General features: G+C 42.6%; 1 protein-coding gene across 1 annotated transcript in view; it reads right to left on the minus strand.

The window, feature by feature from the left end:
* Positions 1-19497, minus strand: part of LOC132830423 (BICD family-like cargo adapter 1) — a 38747-nt gene extending 19250 nt beyond the window's left edge. The window contains exons 1-4 of the mRNA XM_060848102.1: positions 18941-19497; positions 13943-14158; positions 3045-3161; positions 657-803 (exon numbers count right to left, since the gene is read on the minus strand). Of these exons, the coding sequence (XP_060704085.1) occupies positions 657-803; positions 3045-3161; positions 13943-14158; positions 18941-19168 (708 nt within the window). The 5' untranslated portion in view covers positions 19169-19497. The remainder of the gene's footprint in view (positions 1-656; positions 804-3044; positions 3162-13942; positions 14159-18940) is intronic.
* Between the last annotated feature and the right edge of the window lie 1983 nt (positions 19498-21480).

Below are 21480 nucleotides of genomic sequence, written 5' to 3' on the forward strand. Positions count from 1 at the left end.
TCTCATGTGCCCTTTTTGCCCTCCTGATTTCCCTCTTGATATGCTCCGACTGCTCTTAAACTCCTCTATGGATTCACTTGATCCCAGCTTTCTATACCTGCCATATGCTTTCTACTTTTTTTTTTGGACCAGAGTTTCAATTTTTCTAATTATCCAGAATTCCTTACACCTACCAACCTTGCCCTTTACACTAACACGAACATACTGCCTCTGGACTCTCCTTATCACATTCCTTCAATCTAATTTTATTACATGATAGCAAATAGGTACAAGTTCCATTGGTGTAGCAGGTATTGAGGCACACCTCAGTGTTTGATCTTAATCCTTTGTGATTCAAAGCTGTCCCTCTGCCAGTGTCTGTCTGACATCATCATACTGTGCAATGCTTAGCTTACTCCTCAGGATTAACTCTGGCAGACTCTTACACCTTTATACAATCTTGATCATCTACACTCCAAGTGTGAAGAATTTCCTGCTATCAGATAGAACAAGGAACCTTTATCTTAAACTAACATTTAATTTGAAGAAAGAAACAGAAATTGCTGGTGAAATTCAGCAGGTCTGGCAGCATCTGTGGGAAGAAAGCAGAATTAACGTTTCGAGTCCAGTAACTCTTCATCAGGCCAGTTCAGATGAAGTCTAACATTAGATCTAACCTGCAGGAGCTGTTCAGTGTTCTTCTGTTGTAACTGTGAGAATTCTTCCTGCATGGAGTCAATGATGTTCTTTAGTGCCAAGTTCTCCTTCTGCACTGTGACGATCTGCTGCTCCAAGTTATATTTCTGCTCAGCCAAAAGCTCTAGCTATTACAAGACGAGAAATTCGTTAACACTCCAATGTGTCCATCTTAAAAACATCTCCTTAAGGAGATAAATTCTGGCCAGTATGTGTGGCAGGATCATAAAAATGGTTATGGTAATTTCCTCTGTTCTGCATCTCCAAAGTCAGAAACATCTCTCAAAATGAAAATCAGTAAAAAAAAAACAAACAGTGACCAAGGAATTGACTGCAGCTGGATTTTTGTTATCACCCCAAGTAGCCAACATTTGGAACTAGAGCTGACAGTCAAGCAAACACCAAATATTTGCAAAATCTGTACCTGCTGTTTAAAAAATGCTTTCAGCACTATATGCAAGTACAGTTTCTCAGACAGCACTCTTCAGTCCCCATATTTTAGGCAATAACCATACCCAATTCCCTGGTCCCAAAAAAAAAACCTTAATGTGAAGGGACCCAGTCAATATTACAGTAGAAGACAGTCCAGGCCCCAGTGAATACCAATTATAGGGGACAGCCCGGGCACCAGACCTCTCTCTGTCATATAAGACAGTTAGTACATGAAAGGGTTAACTAGCCCAATAAAACAAAACCACCCATCAGGATATAAAGGACTGTTTCTAGAAGGTGATTTTTTTTTAATTTGAAAAATATACTTTATTCATAAAATATGCATAGAATAATTTGATACACTGTACATTAGGTAATGCCATTCATATTTCCACATTTACATACACAGCTCCGAATTATCATTATTACATACAGATCAGTGCATTTCTCACTCATATATTGAGCTGAGGCGTCAGCAGAGCCCAAATGACTGCATGGGCCCCCTGCTTTTCTTTTGACAGGCAGATGTTAAACGGTGGTCTTTCCCCACTGCGCCTTGGCGGCAGCTGCCCCAAGCTTCAGCGCGTCCCTCAACACGTAGTCCTGGACCTTGGAATGTGCCAGTCTGCAACACTCAGTCGGGGTCAACTCCTTCAGCTGGAAGATCAACAGGTTTCGGACCGCCCAGAGAGCGTCCTTCACCGAGTTGATGATCCTCCAGGCGCAGTTGATGTTCGTCTCGGTGTGCGTCCCGGGGAACAGGCCGTAGAGCAAGGAGTCCCGCGTCACGGCGCTGCTCGGGATGAACCTCGACAAATACCACTGCATTCCTCTCCAGACTTCCTCTGCATAGGCACATTCCAGAAGGAGGTGTGTGACAGTCTCGTCCCCCCCGCAGCCGCTTCGAGGGCAGCGTGCGGTGCGGCTGAGAGTCCGGGCGTGCATAAACGATCTCACAGGTAGAGCCCTTCTCACCACCAGCCAAGCCATGTCTTGGTGCTTGTTGGAAAGTTCTGGCGATGAGGCATTCTGCCAAATTGCTTTGACAGTCTGCTCAGGGAACCACTCAACAGGATCCGCCCTCTCCTTTTCCCGAAGGGTCTCGAGGACGCTACGTGCTGACCACTTCCTGATGGACTTGTGGTCAAAGGTGTTTTTCTTCAGAAATTTCTCCACGAAGGACAGGTGGTACGGAACGGTCCAACTACTCGGAGCGTTCCGCGGCAGCGAGGCCAGGCCCATCCTTCGCAACACCGGGGACAGGTAGAACCTCAGTACGTAGTGACACTTGGTGTTTGCGTACCGGGGATCCACACACAGCTTGATGCAGCCACACACAAAGGTGGCCATCAGGGTGAGGGTGGCATTGGGTGTATTTTTTCCCCCGTTGCCCAGATCTTTGTATAGTGAGTCCCTTCGGACCCGGTCCATCTTTGAACTCCATATGAACTGGAAGATGGCCCGGGCGACTGCAGCGGCGCAGGTTCTGGGAATAGGCCAGACCTGTGCCACGTACAACAGCAATGACAGTGCCTCACACCTGATGACCAGGTTTTTTCCCGTGATGGAGAGCGACCGTAGCCTCCATCTGCCCAGTTTCTGCCTCACTTTACTGATACGCTCCTCCCAAGACTTGGCGCACGCCCCAGCCCCCCCGAACCAAATACCCAGCACCTTCAGGTGGTCGGTCCTGACGGTGAAGGGGATCTGTTTCTAGAAGGTGATAACTGGTTGTTCAGTTATCTTGAAATTGTACCAGAAAATTTCAGTGGCAGTAATGTGTGCTTACTCTGATCACATTTTTTTTTTGTAGTTTTGACTGTGGTCCAAAATGGAAAAGACTACATAGCTATCTCAGGCCTTAACTTCTCATCCATCAGGACTACAGGCCCAGTATTAATCTTTGGCGCAGATTCATATTGAAGTATCTTACCCACCTCAACATGAAGGTTCTGTGTCCTTGTTGCATTCTCATTCGCCAGAAAATCTTTGCCCATAAACCTCTCCCTTAGTGTTTTGATCTCATGGGCGAGGGCCTGCTCCATCTTTGCTGCCTGGAAAAAAGAAAACAGGTAAATCAAATACTTCAGTTTGTACATTTATCACATCCATTCCTCCCTGGCTAATTTTCCAAAAGCAACAAAATTTAATTTGCGCACACAATGTTTTGAAAAGAGACTGAGATATATGACGAATGTTGTTCATTGCCTCGGGTAGATGCTCCCAGCTCACATGTTCCACTATATATTCTTTGCTGTCTGTATTTATCAATTAATACTATTAAAAGGTAAAGGAATAGTGGCAAGGTTGGAGACTGAAGAATTGCAAAAAGCTGGGCAATTTGCTTTTTATGAAGTAGTTAACAAATGTAGTTTCACAGCTGTCAGACTGAGAAATTGCACAGGGGCTCGGAAAATGGGGTTTCACTGAGATAACAAACAAACTGTTTCATAGCTGACTTGGGAGGTCTAATATCAGGTTTCAGTGTAGCTGCAGAGGTATCCAGAGGTAGCAGTGATTGAAACAAAAATCACTGCCTGAAACTCCAGCAGAAGAGGGCAACCTTTGGTTTTACAGCCTGATCAGTTAAATGTTTGATTTTAAGACTTTTATAAATCTTTATCTGGTAACCTTTTTCTGTAAATCTATAACAGTGAATAAGGTTAGGACTTTTTAAAACTCTGTTTATGCTGGGATCTATTTCTTGGTTGACATTTAAGATTAAAGGATTGGTATTAAGTTATCCCAGAGCAGTGTTTTTGAGCTGTAAGGCTGCTAACACTGCATTGTTGAGAAAAGTAATTTCTGGATCTGCAGATTCTTAAAGGGGCAGAAATGGCTTTTAGTAGGGTCATGTGCTCTTCCTGTCAGATGTGGAGATCAGGGAGAATTTGAATGTTCCTGGACACTATGTTTGATTGAGAATCCTACTGCATTGCATGGATTGTTTGGAGTAGCAGTTGGAGGAGTTTACAAAAGCAAGGAGGTGTGATGAATGGCAGTTTCAGGAAGGTGTAGATACTGCATATACAGTTAGGTAAATGGTTGACCAATAGGAATGGTAGGCAGTTCACCAGGTAGTGCAGGACTCTCCTATATGCAGTTTTGGATACTATGGGGGTGGGGGGGGAGAAATCAGCCTCTCAGAGGTATGTAGCACTGAGAGCCAAGTTTCTGGTACTGAGACTGGCTCTAATGTAATGAGGGATATGTCAGACTCCAAGCCATCAACTGTGATAGAGGAGTCTCTAATCTGGGGCCCAGGCAGATGTTTCTGAGGCCGTCAGCGAGGCATCAGGATGATGTGTTGTCTCCCTGGTGCCAGGGTCAAGGAAATCTTGGCGAGGGCAGAGAATATTCTGAAAGAGGAGAGTGACCACCAAGAGATCTTTGTGCATGTTGGTACCAACGACATAAGAGAAAGGGATGAGGTCCTAAAAAGAAATTATAGAAAATTAGGCAAGAGGTTAAAAAGCAAATCTTCGAGGATTGTAATATCTGGATTACTCCCGCTGCCTAGTGTTAGTGAGAGTAGGTATAGGAGGATACAGCAGATGAATGTGTGGCTAAGGGACTAGTCCAAGGGGTTTGGATTCACATTTGTAGACCGTTGGGATTTCTTCAGGGATACAAATGACCTGTACACAAAAGACACCTTCCACTTGAATTGGAAGGGGACATTATCCTGTTAGGGAAATTTGCTCGTGCTACTTGGGAGCCTTTAAACTAGTAGGAGGGTGGAGGGAACCAAAGCGATAGTGAGAAAAGGCCAGGGCTGGTACTATAAATAAGGGGAACAAGTCAAATAGTCAAGGCAGGCAAGAGCTTGGCAGAGAACAAGGTAAGACTGATAAATTAAACTGCATTTACTTCAATGCAAGTGGTCTGACAGGGAAGGCAATTGAAAACATGGGACTGGGATATCATAGCTATGTCACTCAGGGATAGACAGGACTGGTCGCTTAATGTTCCAGGGTATACATGCCATTGGAAGGATAAAAGGGGAGGCAGGAGCGGAGGGGAATGGCAGTTTTGGTTAGGGACTACAGCAGGGTTGTACTTAGGGAGGATATTCCTAGGAGATTGTCCAGTGAAATTATACAGGTGGAATTGAGAAGTACGAAAGGGATGATCACGTTGTTGGGATTGAAATATAGGCCTTTCAATAGACAGTGGGAAATTGAGAAGCAAATATATAAGGAAATCTCAGATATCTTTAAGAATAATAGGGTTGTAATGATAGGGAATTTTAACTTTCAAAACATAGACTGGGTCTGCCAGGGTGTTAAGGGCTTGGATGGGGTGGAATTTGTTAAGGGTGAACAAGAAAACTCCCTGATTCAACATGCAGAGGTACCTGCGAGAGAAGAAGCAAAACTTGACCTTCTGTTGGGAAATAAGGCATGACACGTGTCAGTGAGGGAGCACTATGGGACAATTGATGATAATGCTATTAGTTTTAAAATAGTTATGGAAACACTTAGAAATGATCACAAAGTTAAGTTCTAAATTGGAGTAAGGCAAGTTTTGATTGCATAAGACAGGAACTTTCAACAGTTAATTAGGGGAGGCTATATGCAGGTAAAGGGATGATTGGGAAGTGGGAGGCCTTTAAAGGTAAAATAACGAGAGTTCAAAGACAATAGGTTCCTGTTAAAGTGCAAGGCTGATAGGTGTAGGGAATGCTGAATGACTGGAAAACTTGAGTTTCTGGTCAAGAAAAGGAAGGAGGTATATGTCAGGTATAGACAGCTGGGAACAAGTGAATCCCGAGGGGTATAAAGGCAGGTGGAGCATACTTAAGACGGAAATCAGGAGGGGAAAAACGAGACATGACTAGTTTTGACAAATAGAGTAGTTAAGGATAATCCAAAGTCATTCCAGAAGTACATTAAGGGCAAAAGAGTAACTTGGGAGAGCATAGAGCCCCTTAAAAATCAACATGGCTGTTGATGTATGAAATCACAAAAGATGGGAGAGATACTAAATAATATTTCACGTCAGTATTTACTGTGGAGAAGGACTTGGAAGCTAGAGGACTTGGGGAAATAAATAATGATGTTTTGAAAAAGAGTTTAGATTACAGGAGAGGAGTTGCTGGAAGTCTGAAAATGCATAAGGCTAGATAAATCTCCAGGACCTGATCAGGTATTTCCCAGAACTTTGTGGGTGGCTAGAAATGTGATTACTCGGTCCCTCGCTGAGATATTTATATTATTGACAGTCATGTTTGAGGTTGAAAATGTGTTGCTGGTTAAAGCACAGCAGGTCAGGCAGCACCCAAGGAATAGGAAATTCGACGTTTCGGGCATAAGCCCTTCATCAGGAATGAGGAGAGGGTGCCAGGCAGGCTAAGATAAAAGGTAGGGAGGAGGGACTTGGGGGAGGGGCGATGGAGATGTGATAGGTGAAAGGAGGTCAAGGTGAGGGTGATAGACCGGAGTGGGGTGGGGGCGGAGAGGTTAGGAAGAAGATTGCAGGTTAGGAGGGCGGTGCTGAGTTGAGGGAACTGACTGAGACAAGGTGGGGGGAGGGGAAATGAGGAACCTGGAGAAATCTGAGTTCATTCCTTGTGGTTGGAGGGTTCCCAGGCGGAAGATGAGGCGTTCTTCCTCCAACCGTCGTGTTGTTATGTTTTGCCGGTGGAGGAGTCCAAGGACCTGCATGTCCTCGGTGGAGTGGGAGGGAGAGTTAAAGTGTTGAGCCACGGGGTGGTTGGGTTGGTTGGTCCGGGCGTCCTAGAGGTGTTCTCTGAAGCGTTCCGCAAGTAAGCGGCCCGTCTCCCCAATGTAGAGGAGGCCACATCGGGTGCAGCGGATGCAATAGGTGATGTGTGTGGACGTACAGATGAACTTGTGGTGGATATGGAAGGATCCCTTGGGGCCTTGGAGGGAAGTGAGGGAGGAGGTGTGGGCGCAAGTTTTACATTTCCTGCGGTTGCAGGGGAAGGTGCCGGGAGTGGAGGTTGGGTTGGTGGGGGGTGTGGACCTGACGAGGGAGTCATGAAGGGAGTGGTCTTTGCGGAACGCTGATAGGGGAGGGGAGGGGAGGGAAATATATCCCTGGTGGTGGGGTCCGTTTGGAGGTGGCGGAAATGACGGCGGATGATACGTTGTATACGGAGGTTGGTGGGGTGGTAGGTGAGAACCAGTGGGGTTCTGTCTTGGTGGCGGTTGGAGGAGAGGGGCTCAAGGGCGGAGGAGATGCGGTGGAGGGCATCGTCGATCACGTTTGGGGGGAATCTGCGGTCCTTGAAGGAGGAGGCCATCTGGGCTGTGCGGTGTTAGAACTGGTCCTCCTGGGAGCAGATGTGGCGGAGACGAAGGAATTGGGAATATGGGATGGAGTTTTTACAGGGGGCAGGGTGGGAGGAGGTGTAGTCCAGATAGCCGTGGGAGTCAGTTGGTTTATAGTAGATGTCTGTGTTGAGTCGGTCGCCTGAGATAGAAATGGAAAGGTCTAGGAAGGGGAGGGAGGAGTCTCAGACAGTCCAGGTGAATTTGAGGTCGGGATGGAAGGTGTTAGTAAAGTTGATGAGGGGTTGGAAGACTAGAGGTTGGCCAATGTGATGCCATTATTTAAAAAAACAGCTGTAAGGAAAAGTCAGGGAAATACAGTTCACCTGACATCAGTGGTAGGTAATTTGTTGGAGAGAATCCTGAGGGACAGGATTTCCATGCATTTGGAAAGGGAAGAACTGATTATGGACGTGCAACATTAAATTTGAGTGTGGGAAATCATGTCTCACTAAATTAGAGTCAGATGTACAGCACGGAAACAGACCTCTCAGTCCAACTCATCCTTATCGATCAAATATCCTAAATTAATCTAGTCCCATTTGCCAGCATTTGGCCCATATCCCTCTAAACCTTCCTATTCATATACCCATCCAGATGCCTTTTTAATGTTGTAATTGTACTAGCCTCCACCACTTCCTCTGGCAGCTCATTCCATACACGCACCACTATGTGTGTGAAAAAAGTTGTCCCTTATGGCTCTTTGAAATCTTTACCTTTTCACCCTAAATTTATACTCTCTAGTTCTGGACTCCCCACCCCAGGGAAATTGATTGAATTTTTTGAATAGGGACAAAGAAAACTGATGAAGGCAGAATGGTAGATGTTTTCTATATGGACTTCAGCAAGGCACTCGACATGGATCTGCATGGGAGAGTGGTTAGTAAACTTAGAGCATGGGATTCAGGGGGAGCCAGCCAGTTGGATACAAAATTGGCTCAAAGGTTGGAAACAGAGTGGTGGTAGAGGATTGCTTTTCAGACTGGAGGCCTGTGACCAGTGTGTGTCACAAGGATCAGTGCTGGGTCCACTGTTTTTTGTCATTTGTATAAATGATTTGGATGTGAATATAAGAGGCATGGTTATGAAGTTTGCAGATGACACCAAGGTAGTTAGTGTTGTAGACAGTGAAAAAGATTATCTCAGAGTTCAATGGGACCTTGATCAGATGAGCCAATGGGCCAAGGAGTGGCAGATGTTGTTTAATTTAGATTTTTAAAAATTCATTGGCAGGATGAAGTCGTTGCTGGCTCGGCCAACATTTATTGGTCATCCCTAATTGGCCAAAGGGCAGTTAAGAGACAACCACATTGCTGTGCGTCTGAAGTCTCATGTAGGCCAGACAACGTAAGGATGGCAGTTTCCTTCCCGAGAGGACATTAGTGAACCAGATGGGCTTTTCTGGCAATTGACAATGGTTTCATGGTCATCATTGGATTAGACTTAATTGCAGATTTGTTTTAAAACTGAATTCAAATTCCACCATTTGCTGTAGTGGGATTTGAACTCAGGTCCTCAGAACATTACCTGGGTCTCTGAATTAATAATCCAGCAATAATACCACTAAGTGATTGCCTCTTGCATTTTGGTAAGGCAAACAAGGGCAGGACTAACATAGTTAATGTTAGGGCTCTGGGGAGTGCTGCCAAACAAAGAGACCTCGGGTTGAAAGTGGAGTCACAGGTAGACAGGGCAGTGAAGGCGGTATTTGGCACACTTGGCTCCACTGGTCAGAAATTGAGTATGGGAGATGGGAGGTCATGTTGAGGTTGTACCATTTTTGGAATACTGCATTCAATTCTGGTCACCCTGCTACAGGAAAAGTGTTGTTTAAACTTGAGAGGCTACAGAAAAGATTTACAAGGATATTGCTGGGACTGGAGGGTTTGAGCTATAGGGAGAGGCTGAATAAGCTGGGGCTGTTTTCCCTGGAGCATCAGAGGCTGAGGGATGACCTTATAGATGTTTATAAAATCATGGGGGCATGGATAGGGTAAATAAACAAAGTATTTTCCCTGGGGTGGGAGAGTCCAAAACTAGAGGGCATAGGTTTAGAGTGAGGGGAGAAAGATTTGAAGAGGACCTGAAGGGCAACTTCTTTGTCCACAGTGTCGTGCACATATGGAAAGAACTGCCACAAGTAGTGGTTGGCACAATTACACACTTAAAAGGCATCTGGATGGGGATATGAACAGGAAGGGTTGAGGGGGATTTGGGCCAAATGCTGCAAATGTGACTTGGTCAGATCGGGATGCCTGATTGACAAGGATGAGTTGGACTGAAGGATCTGTTTCCATGCTGTATGACTCTAATAGAGTTGCTTGATGACTGGGTATGTAACAGCATTGCCTTGTGTAACATTGGGACATGAAGATTGTTGATGCCATGGCCAACTTCTAACCTGCACCGAGTTAAATGATTTCAGTTGGAGCAGTAAATGAAGTACCTCAGCTAAGCTCAGTATTCCTGGGGTAGGAAATATTAAAACTCAATCAGCATATTTGCACTGCAGTACCAAGTCAATTTTTTTTTTACTGGGAATAGGGCCTTTGGTTCAGTCAGATATGGACTAGAATGGAGTGTGGTGCTGGAAAAACACAGCGGGCCATGCAGCATCCAAGAAACAACAGAATCTATATTTTGGGTAAAAGCCCTTCATCAGGAAGCCCTTCTTGATGAAGAGCTTTTGCCCAAAACATAGATTCTTCTGCTCCTTGGATGCCGTCTGAACTGCTGTGCTTTTCCAGCATCAGACTCTCGACTCTGATCTCCAGCATGTGCAGTGCTCACTTGGTTTCAGATATGGACTCGGTATACTTCAGCTGTGCATTCTGGCCTGTTGACTCTTGCAATGAAGAAACTCAAATGGATAAGGCCCTGGGGATGCATCAACAGAACCAAATCTCAGCATGAATCAGCACATTCTAGAAGATTAAAAAGACAATTGGAATAAAAAGAAGCAACCAAACAGGCATCATGTACAGTGACCAAACAGGTTATGAATGCAACAATAATTTTGAATTATACAACAATAATTGTTCCCTGGTTCACTACCTATGGCAATAACTTGACCAATCAGAGCCAACATGCCAACCAGTCATCATTTTTCATGTGGTATAAGTTGTCGCTCCCTTAGAAACATGGCATTCTTGTGACTGTCCTGATGAGACCAAGATGAATAGCTTTGACCCCATGTCTCTTTTTTTGTCAGTAGTAAAGGAATTAGACATTGTGCAAGGTGAGCACCTTTGTTTTGCATTAAATATTTGAAGAACTCTCTTACTACCCTCAACCATAACTACAATAACAAATTAACTGGAATTAATCTCATTTTCTAGTTGGAAGGTTGGCGTTGGTGAGGATGCTCACAATTCATTGTTATGCTTGGATAAGTATTTGCATTAATTTTATTGCAAATAGTACCTCTGCGATGTATTAAAACACCTTTAACCGTTTCACTACAAGATGATTCAAATTCCTTACAATAAAATCCCCAGGAAGGCACTGATCAAAAAGACTGACCTCACATTTAGAGTCATCCACCACTCTAACTGATTCAACTATTCAGGCCAGAAGTATTCAACCATGAAAGCTTTGAAAACGGAAAATCAATTCTCAGGAACAACATTGGGAACAGCCTGATGAAGTAACAATTAGCTGGTGCTCCTTCACCATCACTATCACACTCTCGTGTCATTCAGGGGTGTGCAGCTCAGGAAATGTCAGTGACTTCAATAAATATGAGGCCAGGGGTTAGCAAAAATACAGAGGCATTCAAAGGTGTGCCAACATGACTAGCAAAAAAACACTGATCAGCTACGTATAGTAGATGTAACACACTCATTAAATAGTGCACAGCATATACTGTACACACAGCATTAAGTACAGCAAACACAAGATATACTGAGTACAGCAGATATGACACATACTGGAGAGACAGCCCACACTGGGAGCAGCAGGCAAAGCATACACTAGGTATAGTATACAATGGATACAGCAGGATCAGCACACAAGTTGTGTATGGTGGGCATTGAGTATAATACACACTAGATACAGCCCTCACGAGTACAGCAGGAACAGCCCACACTGGGTACAAGGTGTGCAGCACAACAGATCTAGCTTCATCTGTTGCTTTGAATTCAATGTCTGTGTTATGTACAAGATGTATACTTGAAATCATAACACACACACACACACCCACAAATCCAGAAGGGGTTTTGCTGAGGTTTAATTTCAGGCATAAATGAAAAAGTAATTGATGAGATTATAAGGGGAAAAGTGTATGTCCCTCATATTGCAAGTCAGATTAATTTAATGGCTCATGATTAAACAGCAGTTGTGATAATTGGGTAATCTGTTGCAAACATTAATTATCTGTCCTTTAATATTCTAATAGAAGACTTCTTGGAACATGCAAAACTCCCCCAGGAACCACACCTACACTATTTCAAACTTACCATAAAAAAAGGTCAGAAAAATTGCCTGAGGAAAGTTTACATTACACCGTTGGGTGGGGGAAATGTAGTGCTAGCAGCTTTGTGAGATGACGCTCACAGAATTAATCAAGGCCAAAACGTATTCAACACGATGACGTTACTGAAGGTTTTTCCAGTACAATAACATATTGTGCAACCCACGCACAGTGGACTTGACATAATGAAAACTCATGATTAAAGCCAACATAGAAACTTGTGGGAGACTGGTTAGTCAGACAGGGCTGCCAGGAAGATGCCAGCATGAGAGCAAAATTACTCTCTTCAAAGTGTCCATTCCCTAATGGGAGTTAATGATGGAATCTCTACTGGAATGCACTTAATTAAAACTCATTTCCTATGTTTCTGTTACTCCACATGCACGATTGCACCCATTCAGACTGGTTAGGATCAAACTGTACTTTAAAGCAGGAAGAACTGTTACCCTTTTCTGCATGTGTAACCTACATTTCTCCTTTAGCTTACTAGATAAACCCGTCTATCCTTTTACAGGTGAATGAGAATTTCTGGAGCCAGCACTGAGCAACAAATTACACTGTCATCAGAACAAGTACACCTCTTCTTTCTGTGAGCAATAACAACACAATTAAAATCAAACATATTGATTAAGACTACTTTTCCAGACCTGTATACATTTAATGATATGTGGAACTGGCTCGACTGAAGAGTGAAGGGTTATTTTTACTTGCACCAGAGAAAATTGAGATTGTGCAGATATAGAAGGATTATGACATGAAGGAGAGTTAAACACAAAGATGAGAATTTTAAATTTAAATATTTAGGGACCAGGAACTAAATGTAGGCTAAGGCAAATAGCTTGTGTAAGGTAGTGGATAGTCAGCACAGTTTAAAGATAGCTGAAGTTTACAGAAGATGAAGATGGGAAGTCAAGCAGAAAACTTTGGGATAGTGAGTCCATAGGTTACAAAGACCTGAGTAACATTTGATTATTTCAGTTAGGTGGTACAACTGAGAGAAACCGGGGAATAATATTTTAAAACGTCAACTTAAAGAAGCTGCATTGTTGTTATTTAAGCTATTTCAAGTACTTGAAAATCTAAATAATAAATTTTTTAAAAAAGTGATTTGCAACTTTATTAAATGAAAGGTAATAGAAATCTCCAACAAAATGGGGTGAGCATTGGGTCAATTAAAATTTTCAGTGATGAAATGGGTACATGTTTGTTCAATAAGAATATTAGGGGTTATATTTTAAGAGGAGCTAAAGTGCTTTAAAAAGGTACAGATGAGACTTAAACAGCAGAATATCATTAACAGGCTGAATGCTCAAGCTATACCTGTTCATATACGTTAATTACTCTTTTAACTGTTCTTTAAAATAATAGTTCTTGAAAACCTATTTAACCCTGAATATCTGCATGCAGGTCGACTGTAAACTAGCTCCTCCCCTTTGACCTCAGATACAATGAGATTACCCAGTGAGTTTCACTCAGATCTTGGACATAAACATTTAATGAAAATGCAGTTCACAGAAGAATGACTAAAATTTAACTATTTTGTGCATGCCTTGAAACAAAACTAACAGTCTTTCGCTCAGAGGCTAATGGATCTCATTATTAAAAGATTAGATCTGTATTCAGTATCCTCTGTTTAGCCCAGAGGCTTATTCCATGGAATTTGACCATAGATTGCAGTCTTGATACTGCCCTGTAGCTATTTGCTACTTGCTAACATTATAACAGATGTCCACCATTTGTGATGAACTTTCCAGTCCTTCCTGATTTGTGCCCAGCAACTGTGCATGGTTTGACACAGTCATAGACACAAAGTTTATTAGTAAATTACTGCATGCTCAGGGATTGAGCAGAAAGCATGGGGTCTTCCCATGTCTGCCTTAGTACCACAGTACTAAGTAATGGAACCAAGTCATTTTAGGAGGAATTGAAAAAAATAAAGAATAACAAAGACCCCTCCTCAAGAGATTACATATAGCGCAATCAAGCGATTGATGTAATTCACTGAAAGATTGTTTGGTCAAAATTACAATAGTTAACAAGGCTCCTGTTTAATATATCCAAGTCTTACTTTGTTCAGTTGCTCCACCAGCCTCTGGTTTTGTTCACTTAGGTCACATTCCATGTCTATTTTAGCTTTCTCAACCTCTTGTAGATATTGCTGCTGTTTCTGCAGCTCTAGCTGTAACTGTTGTAGATCACTCTCTAGGTCTGCTACTTGAGCCTCCCATTCACTCCTCCTCCCCTCATGTTTCAGATGTGATGAATATTTCTCCTGTTCCAGTTCCTGAAGGGAAAAAAAAATTGAAAAATGTGGAGGTTCAAGCAAATGGCAATGTTAAATTATTATTATCATCATCATGCATATGATGCAAGAATTGATATGCAGAAGAATGGATCGTATTCATGTGTGTTACTGGGAACTACATTCACCAGAACAACTTGTGATCATGCAGCAAACTGCGAACATGAACTTACTGATAATTAATAATTATGAGATAATTAAGGACAAGAGAAGTAATTTGGCCTATCATACCCCATCATCCAGAAAACCTTTTGCTCGCCTATTTCAGCATTTAGTTATTGCATTGTTAATCACTTAAGAACGAACACCTTCATATTATACCTGGGGGTGTCTATTCTGGACGGCAATTGGTCTCTGTGTGAAAAAATTCCTTCTATTGGTCTTTAAAATTCCTTCTTGTCAATTTGAACCTTTTCCTATTCTAATTCTGGATTTACCTTTTCCATTCCTTTAATGATGTCATATTCCAGTAAGATTATCTACCAGGTGCCTCATATCCAAACTCAATGAAACAAATTGGACCACTCTGTCATCATCATACAAACATCTGACATTCCTTGAGCACTACACACACAATTCCAGTTGGTAAGTCATCGATATTTTTAAAACTCTTTGGTTTTTTTTTGCTCTATTCATTTGTGCATTTTAATTGTAAATTAATTCAGCCATTTATTGATTAAAACATCAACACCCAATCCAAACAATATGGCACATGTTAATAATGTAACAATAATTACTAGGAGAAAGTGAGGTCTGCAGATGCTGGAGATCAGAGCTGAAAATGTGTTGCTGGAAAAGCACAGCAGGTCTGGCAGCATCCAAGGAACAGGAAATTCGACGTTTCGGGCATAAGCCCTTCATAAGCCATTCCTGATGAAGGGGTTATGCCTGAAACGTCGAATTTCCTGTTCCTTGGATGCTGCCTGACCTGCTGCGCTTTTCCAGCAACACATTTTCAACAATAATTACTAGCTTAGTACGATTGGACTTATACAATTCTCGATAAATTGGTGGATTAGTCATGAGGGTCAAATTTGAAGATTATTTGTAAAATAATAAATCAGTGGCTTTGGAGAGGCAAGATTACAAATGACAAACCTCAAATTTTTTGATGAAGCTGCAATTCAAATGAACGAAGGGCAACTTATGAAATGACTCAGGAACAAGAATAAACCAAAGAACCTTCAAGTCTTTTCCACCATTCAGTGAAGTCATGGCAATTTGTATCTTAACTTGTTCCACTTACCTTAGCTCCATAACCTTTAATACTCTTGGCCAGTCAAAATGTATCATCACAGAGTTTAAACCACTATTGAGTTAGGATCTATTGCTTTTGGTGAGAGCAAATTTGATACTTTCCACAATTTATGGCAAAGTTTATTTTCTGAATGGTCTCAGTGTTTGAAGCTATTATTTTGTACTAGACTGCCCCACCAGCAGAAAGATTTCCTGCTGTCTACGCTAAACAAATCATCCCAAATTCCAGGCAATGCAATCCTTTTCTTATGTATTCGCCTCACATGATCTGAATTTTGGAACTCAGGTAACAACTCCTTTTTACGCTTCCAAATCAACTTTTATAAAACGTGATTTATTGCAATTAAGGAATTCCAGGAAAAGGTGAAGAAAATTAGCATTTTTTTGGTAAACTGATTTACATTAGTCAGATTATGAAGGGGGCCAATGAATTTAATCTAGAGAAGTGAGAAATTGTTCCTATCTCAGCAGAATAGAACAAGTTAGGAATAAGAAGCTGGAATACATTGAGGGTAAGATTTATGTAAGACATTGGAAGGGGAGTATTACAAAGTTTTTATCTGAGATGTTCTCTTGGGTACAGTATGTGTTGTGGTCTGAGCATCAATAGTGTACTCAAACTCCCCAACATCTGATTACAAAAGAATGTATTCATAGTATCACTTCATTCTATATTTATGTCTTTTGACATAACTTTTTGGAGGTGTGCCAAAGAACTATTTGATAGAAAGACGTCACATACAAAAGGCGAAGGTATTTTTGTTTCATGGTAAATGAACGTAACAGAAGCATAGTTATGATCAGATTCATTTGGCTCATTCAGAACAATTCATCATTGCATAATAATACTAAAAGAATATATGCTGCCCTTCCTGTACCAGTACGTCATCTAACCTCTCTGAACAAAAACAATTTAAAATTGAATTCTCCACTTTCCTTCTCAGCTTAGTCAAAACTTGTCCGTAGTTTTCTGTTTAAAACCTGACTGACATTACCTCATTTACATCTGTGTTCTTTTCCTCTCTCTTCACTATTGGAAAGTACCAAATGAATCTGGGTGATATTCTTATCATTTGTTACTATATTTTCCCAAGAGGGAAATACCAAAGGTTAGCTCATTAGTTACATCGCTGTCACATTTTATAAAACTTATCTGAACAATCTTGCTTTAAAATAAAGTTTCAAAGTAACTGGCTTTCTCCAAATGCTTTCTGAAATAGGAGAGCCAAATCGATGTAAAACTGATTGTTGCCCTTAAAAGAAATGAATAGGGTGATAGGATTGATAGAAATATTGTTTAAAAAAAGGGTGGGCTTTTTGGTCTTAATGCCCTTTAGACTCCAAAACATTTGTTTGTTTCAATATCTGCAGATTAGGCAACTAAAGTGTTATTTTCTCTGTTCTGAAGAAGGGTTATTGGATCTGAAACGTTAATTATTTTCTCTCCACAGATGCTGCCAGACCTGCTGAGCTTTTCTAGCAATTTCTATTTTTGTTTCAGATTTCCAGCAGTCCTTTCCAGTTTTGTCTTTTTATTTCGTGTTATTTTCTTCGATTCTTCTCGTCTGCATTGAGGCTGCTCGCAGACGCCAGTGAATTGGATCGGATTTCATTATGACTCGACATGCCAACCAGCAATAAAAAAAATGTGTGTGGGGGCTGAAGTAGGAGAATGACACCTAGGCATGATGAGCCGATGGCCGCTTTCTGCGCTGTAAGATGTCTGTGATCCTTGGGTATGGTGGCATAATCTGGGCATGTCCATCCCGGGCTATTCCCCATCCCAGGAAGAGAACCACAGTCCAACCTCACTGTACCAATGAGGAACCTGAAACCAGAACTATCGCATGTCAACCTCCTCCTAGCTCTGGCGCAGAGGTGAATAAAGTTAACTGAGCCATATCAGTACCAAAGGTGTTCCATAAAAATATGTTCACTCTAGTAGCGATATGGACATGGGCTTATCATTTATCTACTACCACTGAACATCACTCGCCCTGATTGAAATAAGTGAAGCTGCCAAAGTTTGGAAAGTCGATTGTGGATTTGCAGTATAAGCTGGGGCAGAATACTCTCTCTCAGTAGAATTACTCTTTCCCATATTTCCTGCTTCCAAGAACTGAGCAGCTTTGCTTAGTTACACCGAGACTCGCGTTTGCTATGTCTCTTTTCATTGTTGAAACATTTTGTTTTGAAAACTACAAAACATTTGTTGCAAGAGCCCGCGGAAAACTAGCCGCCAAGAGACAGACAGCGACTGGAATATTGCCTGGAATTAATTCACAGCTGCTCGTTTTTCTCCACAGATCAATACAACGAATATTGCAATCTGCACCCCCAAATTGTGTTGATAAATTACTTGCGGTATTTTTGTTGATAGCTGTGGGACATCTGGTCATTAATATAACGCAACAGGAAATTTCCAGTAGGGCTCGAGCTGACAGGGCTAACCAAGGCAAATAAGGAACATAGGTGAGTTCTGAACCATCTGCACGTCGGGCACAGTCTCACACAATGTCAGTTTTAAGTGTTTGAACCTGCACTTTTTTTAAAAAAGCGAAAGTTTAGAACTGCCTAAAAAAATTGGATTTTAAAATTACCAATATTCCGAACTCATCTATTTTTTTTGAAGTGCAGATAACTTGCTAATGCCTTTCGTCAAATCAAAACAGTGCCCAGAGCTCCCAGATCCCGTTAGAAATCCGGAACCCTCCATATAGGATAGAAAACAAGTTTTTTTTTCCCTCTATTTTCTAACCAATTTAAGTCTCAGATGGTAAAAAAAAACTGAAGATTTGAAATTAAAATGGCAAATACTGAGATCCTGACCAGGTTGATCAACTTCAGGGAGTTAATTCCTGTCTGGATGAATTGGGAATGCCTGGAGCGGTGGAATGGTTAAGTGCAGACCCAGGAATCAGGCGAGTGACGGGATGCACTCAGACAAATCCGTACACTCCAAGCAAGATCCCGACCACACTCACCGTCCCATTAGTCAGACATTGGAATGTTCACTCGCTTCAACCCTTGGTGTTAAAACGAATCAACAGAGCAGATGTTAATTTGGTTAATGAACGTTCCCCAAAAAAACTTCTAGTCAGTAGCAGGACGTTTATCTAATACTGTACAATCATTCCAAAATAACCTGAAACAATCATTGCTGGAAACAGAGGGCGGCTGGTGTAGCTCAATTCGAACATAGTTAAAAATCACACAACACCAGGTTATAGTCCGTCTGATGAAGGAGCAGCGCTCCAAAAGCTAGTGCTTCCAAATAAACCTGTTGCACTATAACCTGTGATTTTTAACTCTGTACACTCCAGTCCAACACCGGCATCTCCAAATCAATTCGGATATCTCCTTCGATTTACTTTCGCCTGCCCCAAGACGCGGTGGCCAATCTAGCCCGAGAATTTGCAGGGACTGTGGGATAGTGAGGATGGATGAAGTGGGTTTCCCCTGTCCCCCGGGGAACAGGGGGAGGTGGGGGGTGGAGATAACACTCACCTCTAGCTTTTGGCTGAAGTGCTGGTGGATTTGCTCGTTCGTCCTCCTCAGCTCCTGGTTCTCCGAGAGCAGAGCCTTGCCCAGCTCGGCCGCCAGCCGCACCTCCTTCTCCCTCTGCCTGAGCAAGGACAGCAGCTCGGCCGGGACATCTCCCAGCCGCTCCCGAGCGAACGGGAACAAATCCTCCTCCCGCGGGCTTTTCATCTCCAGGAGTCCTCCGTCAGACATACAGGAAAAAGGGAGGCGGGTGGAAGGGGGCGAGGGTCCTGAGGCCAGAAACAGCTCCTGCCTGCCCGACCTCCCTCAGCAAACACACTCCGAGCTACTGGGGGGAAAAAAAGCCTGTGCCCACCAGGATCCAATAGTGACTATTCCCCCGATAAGTTGGCAGCAGAGTGTGGGCTGTTGGTACAGACTGTTCCCCTCAGCTTCTGTTTGGGTTTATATAGAGGGGAGCCCGGTGGAAATGAGCGTCTTCCCCTGAGGAGCCAGATGGTGAAATGAGAGATAAGAGAGAATGAGAGGGGACCAGATCAATTCAGGAGCCGCATCCAATCCCCGCGCCTTTCAATGGGAGGGCCGTGTTAGGAGACAGTGACTGAAAGGTCCAATGAGGCACTCGGCGTCCCAGGCAAGCCCGCCAGTCAGTCAGTCACCTGCACTGACACCAACACATCACCGAGTGCACAGGGCACGCCCTGATAGCGTCTCAAACCAAATACCCGAGTCCCACAGCGGAGAGGCTTTCATGTCCCAAGTCAAACCAGGCGTCAAAAAGAAAAACTCATTATCAACTCCACGAGACGCATCGACATCTCGAACAAAGGAATTTGATTATTTGTCCCCCCCCCTCCAGACCAACTCACAGCTCGTCACACATTTCCAACCTCCGCCCTCCCTGCTGCTGAAACGCGCAGCTCTCTGTCCATTTGACACCGAAAGGTGTTGAAGGAGATGCAGAGATTGGTCAGAATTGTTCCGGGGTTGAGGGACCCCGCTACGAGGTTAAATTGAGGGCTTGTTTTCCTTGGAATAAAGTGGAGACCTGTCCCAAGTGCACAACAATATAAGATTTAGATGAAATTGATAAAGACAATACCTCCTCTCCACTTTCATCCGTTAAAACCACTTTTAACGCAATCTTATTGGGTTTATCTCATCCTTGGCTCTGCATCACTGCAGCAATGGCTGGGACTTTAGGCTTAAAGGTCTTGGGCTGAATTTTATTATCATTAGTGAAGCAACAGCACTGTCTGGTCACTTCAAAGAAAGCTGCCCACAAAGATCTTGTAATATCTATAGTATGAACTTTCCTTTACTAATGTCAGTTGGCGGCATGTCGAGTGGATCTCCATGTAGAAGCAGCAATATCATCAAACAAGGACAGTAAAAGACAAAGCTGGGAAAATTCATTAAGCAGACTCACTGGAACCGGAGAAGCTCCAGTTCTGAAGAAGGGTCACTGGTCCCTCAACTTAACTCTGTTTTCTCTGCACAGAAGCTGCCAGACCTGCCGAGTTTCTCCAACCATTTTTGTCTGTATTACAGATTTCCAGCATCTGCAGATCTTCATTTATTTAGTTAGTATGTCATCAAGCAGCCAATGACATTGAAGTATTCTCATAATTAGCAATCCTGTAAGTAAAAATACATTGTCCTTCACTATTAATTTAATTTTTCAGATGACAAAATAAATGACCACTTTGCTGTCTTTACCTCAATGTAACTGACAGCAACTTTGGGGATTTGGACATGAATTGAACAATTTGCAAATTCAAACCTATTAGCAATTTGGTTGATTTTATGGTTACAAATTGGACAGGCCACCTTCTGATGCTTTATTTAAGATATAGCTTATAATTTATGTAAATATAGCTCAATGATGTCCTGTTGACAATTCAATGTCATCTCACAAGACTCTAATAAATACAGTAATGTAAGCAGATAATATCAGGAGCCTGCTGCCAATTTGAAATAAAACAATTAACAGGCAGAATTTGTTAAAGAGGCATTGATTGCAAAACCCAATTCATCTTTTGGTAGTCTCACAGCATAAACATTGGGACTGACTGACATCTGGTGGAAAAGGGTGGATTAAAATGGTCTCTCAGTCGGAAATAGCTGCACGTAGCAGCTGAAGCTGCTGTTGATAGTTGCAGTGTGAGGCTGATGTGAACTGTAGTCCTTCGCTATTGTTACACCACATTCCAATTAAGGGGAGTTTGAGAAAGGAGGGGGCACCAAGACAGGGCATTTTTGGAGAGTCAGGATTCTGACAGACACCAGAGATTGCTGTTTCCATGGAGATTGTGCACTCTGGAGGAGGCTTCCCCATTGAGGAGGAAATGAGGAAGAAGAGATAGAGGAAGCCAACTGTCCAGGTACAGGGACACCATGTGAGTCAGGCAGGTGAAAGACCTCTTTCAGTATTTGCAATGCAGTCTGCTTTTTGACAGGAGTCTGTCACCAAGCATGGATTCTCCTAATATTGCCACTAACCTGAAGATAGTATGCCTTTAAATGGGTGTCCATGACTGAAG

This window comes from Hemiscyllium ocellatum, chromosome 31 (assembly GCF_020745735.1).
Source record: "Hemiscyllium ocellatum isolate sHemOce1 chromosome 31, sHemOce1.pat.X.cur, whole genome shotgun sequence".
Lineage (NCBI taxonomy): Eukaryota > Metazoa > Chordata > Chondrichthyes > Orectolobiformes > Hemiscylliidae > Hemiscyllium > Hemiscyllium ocellatum.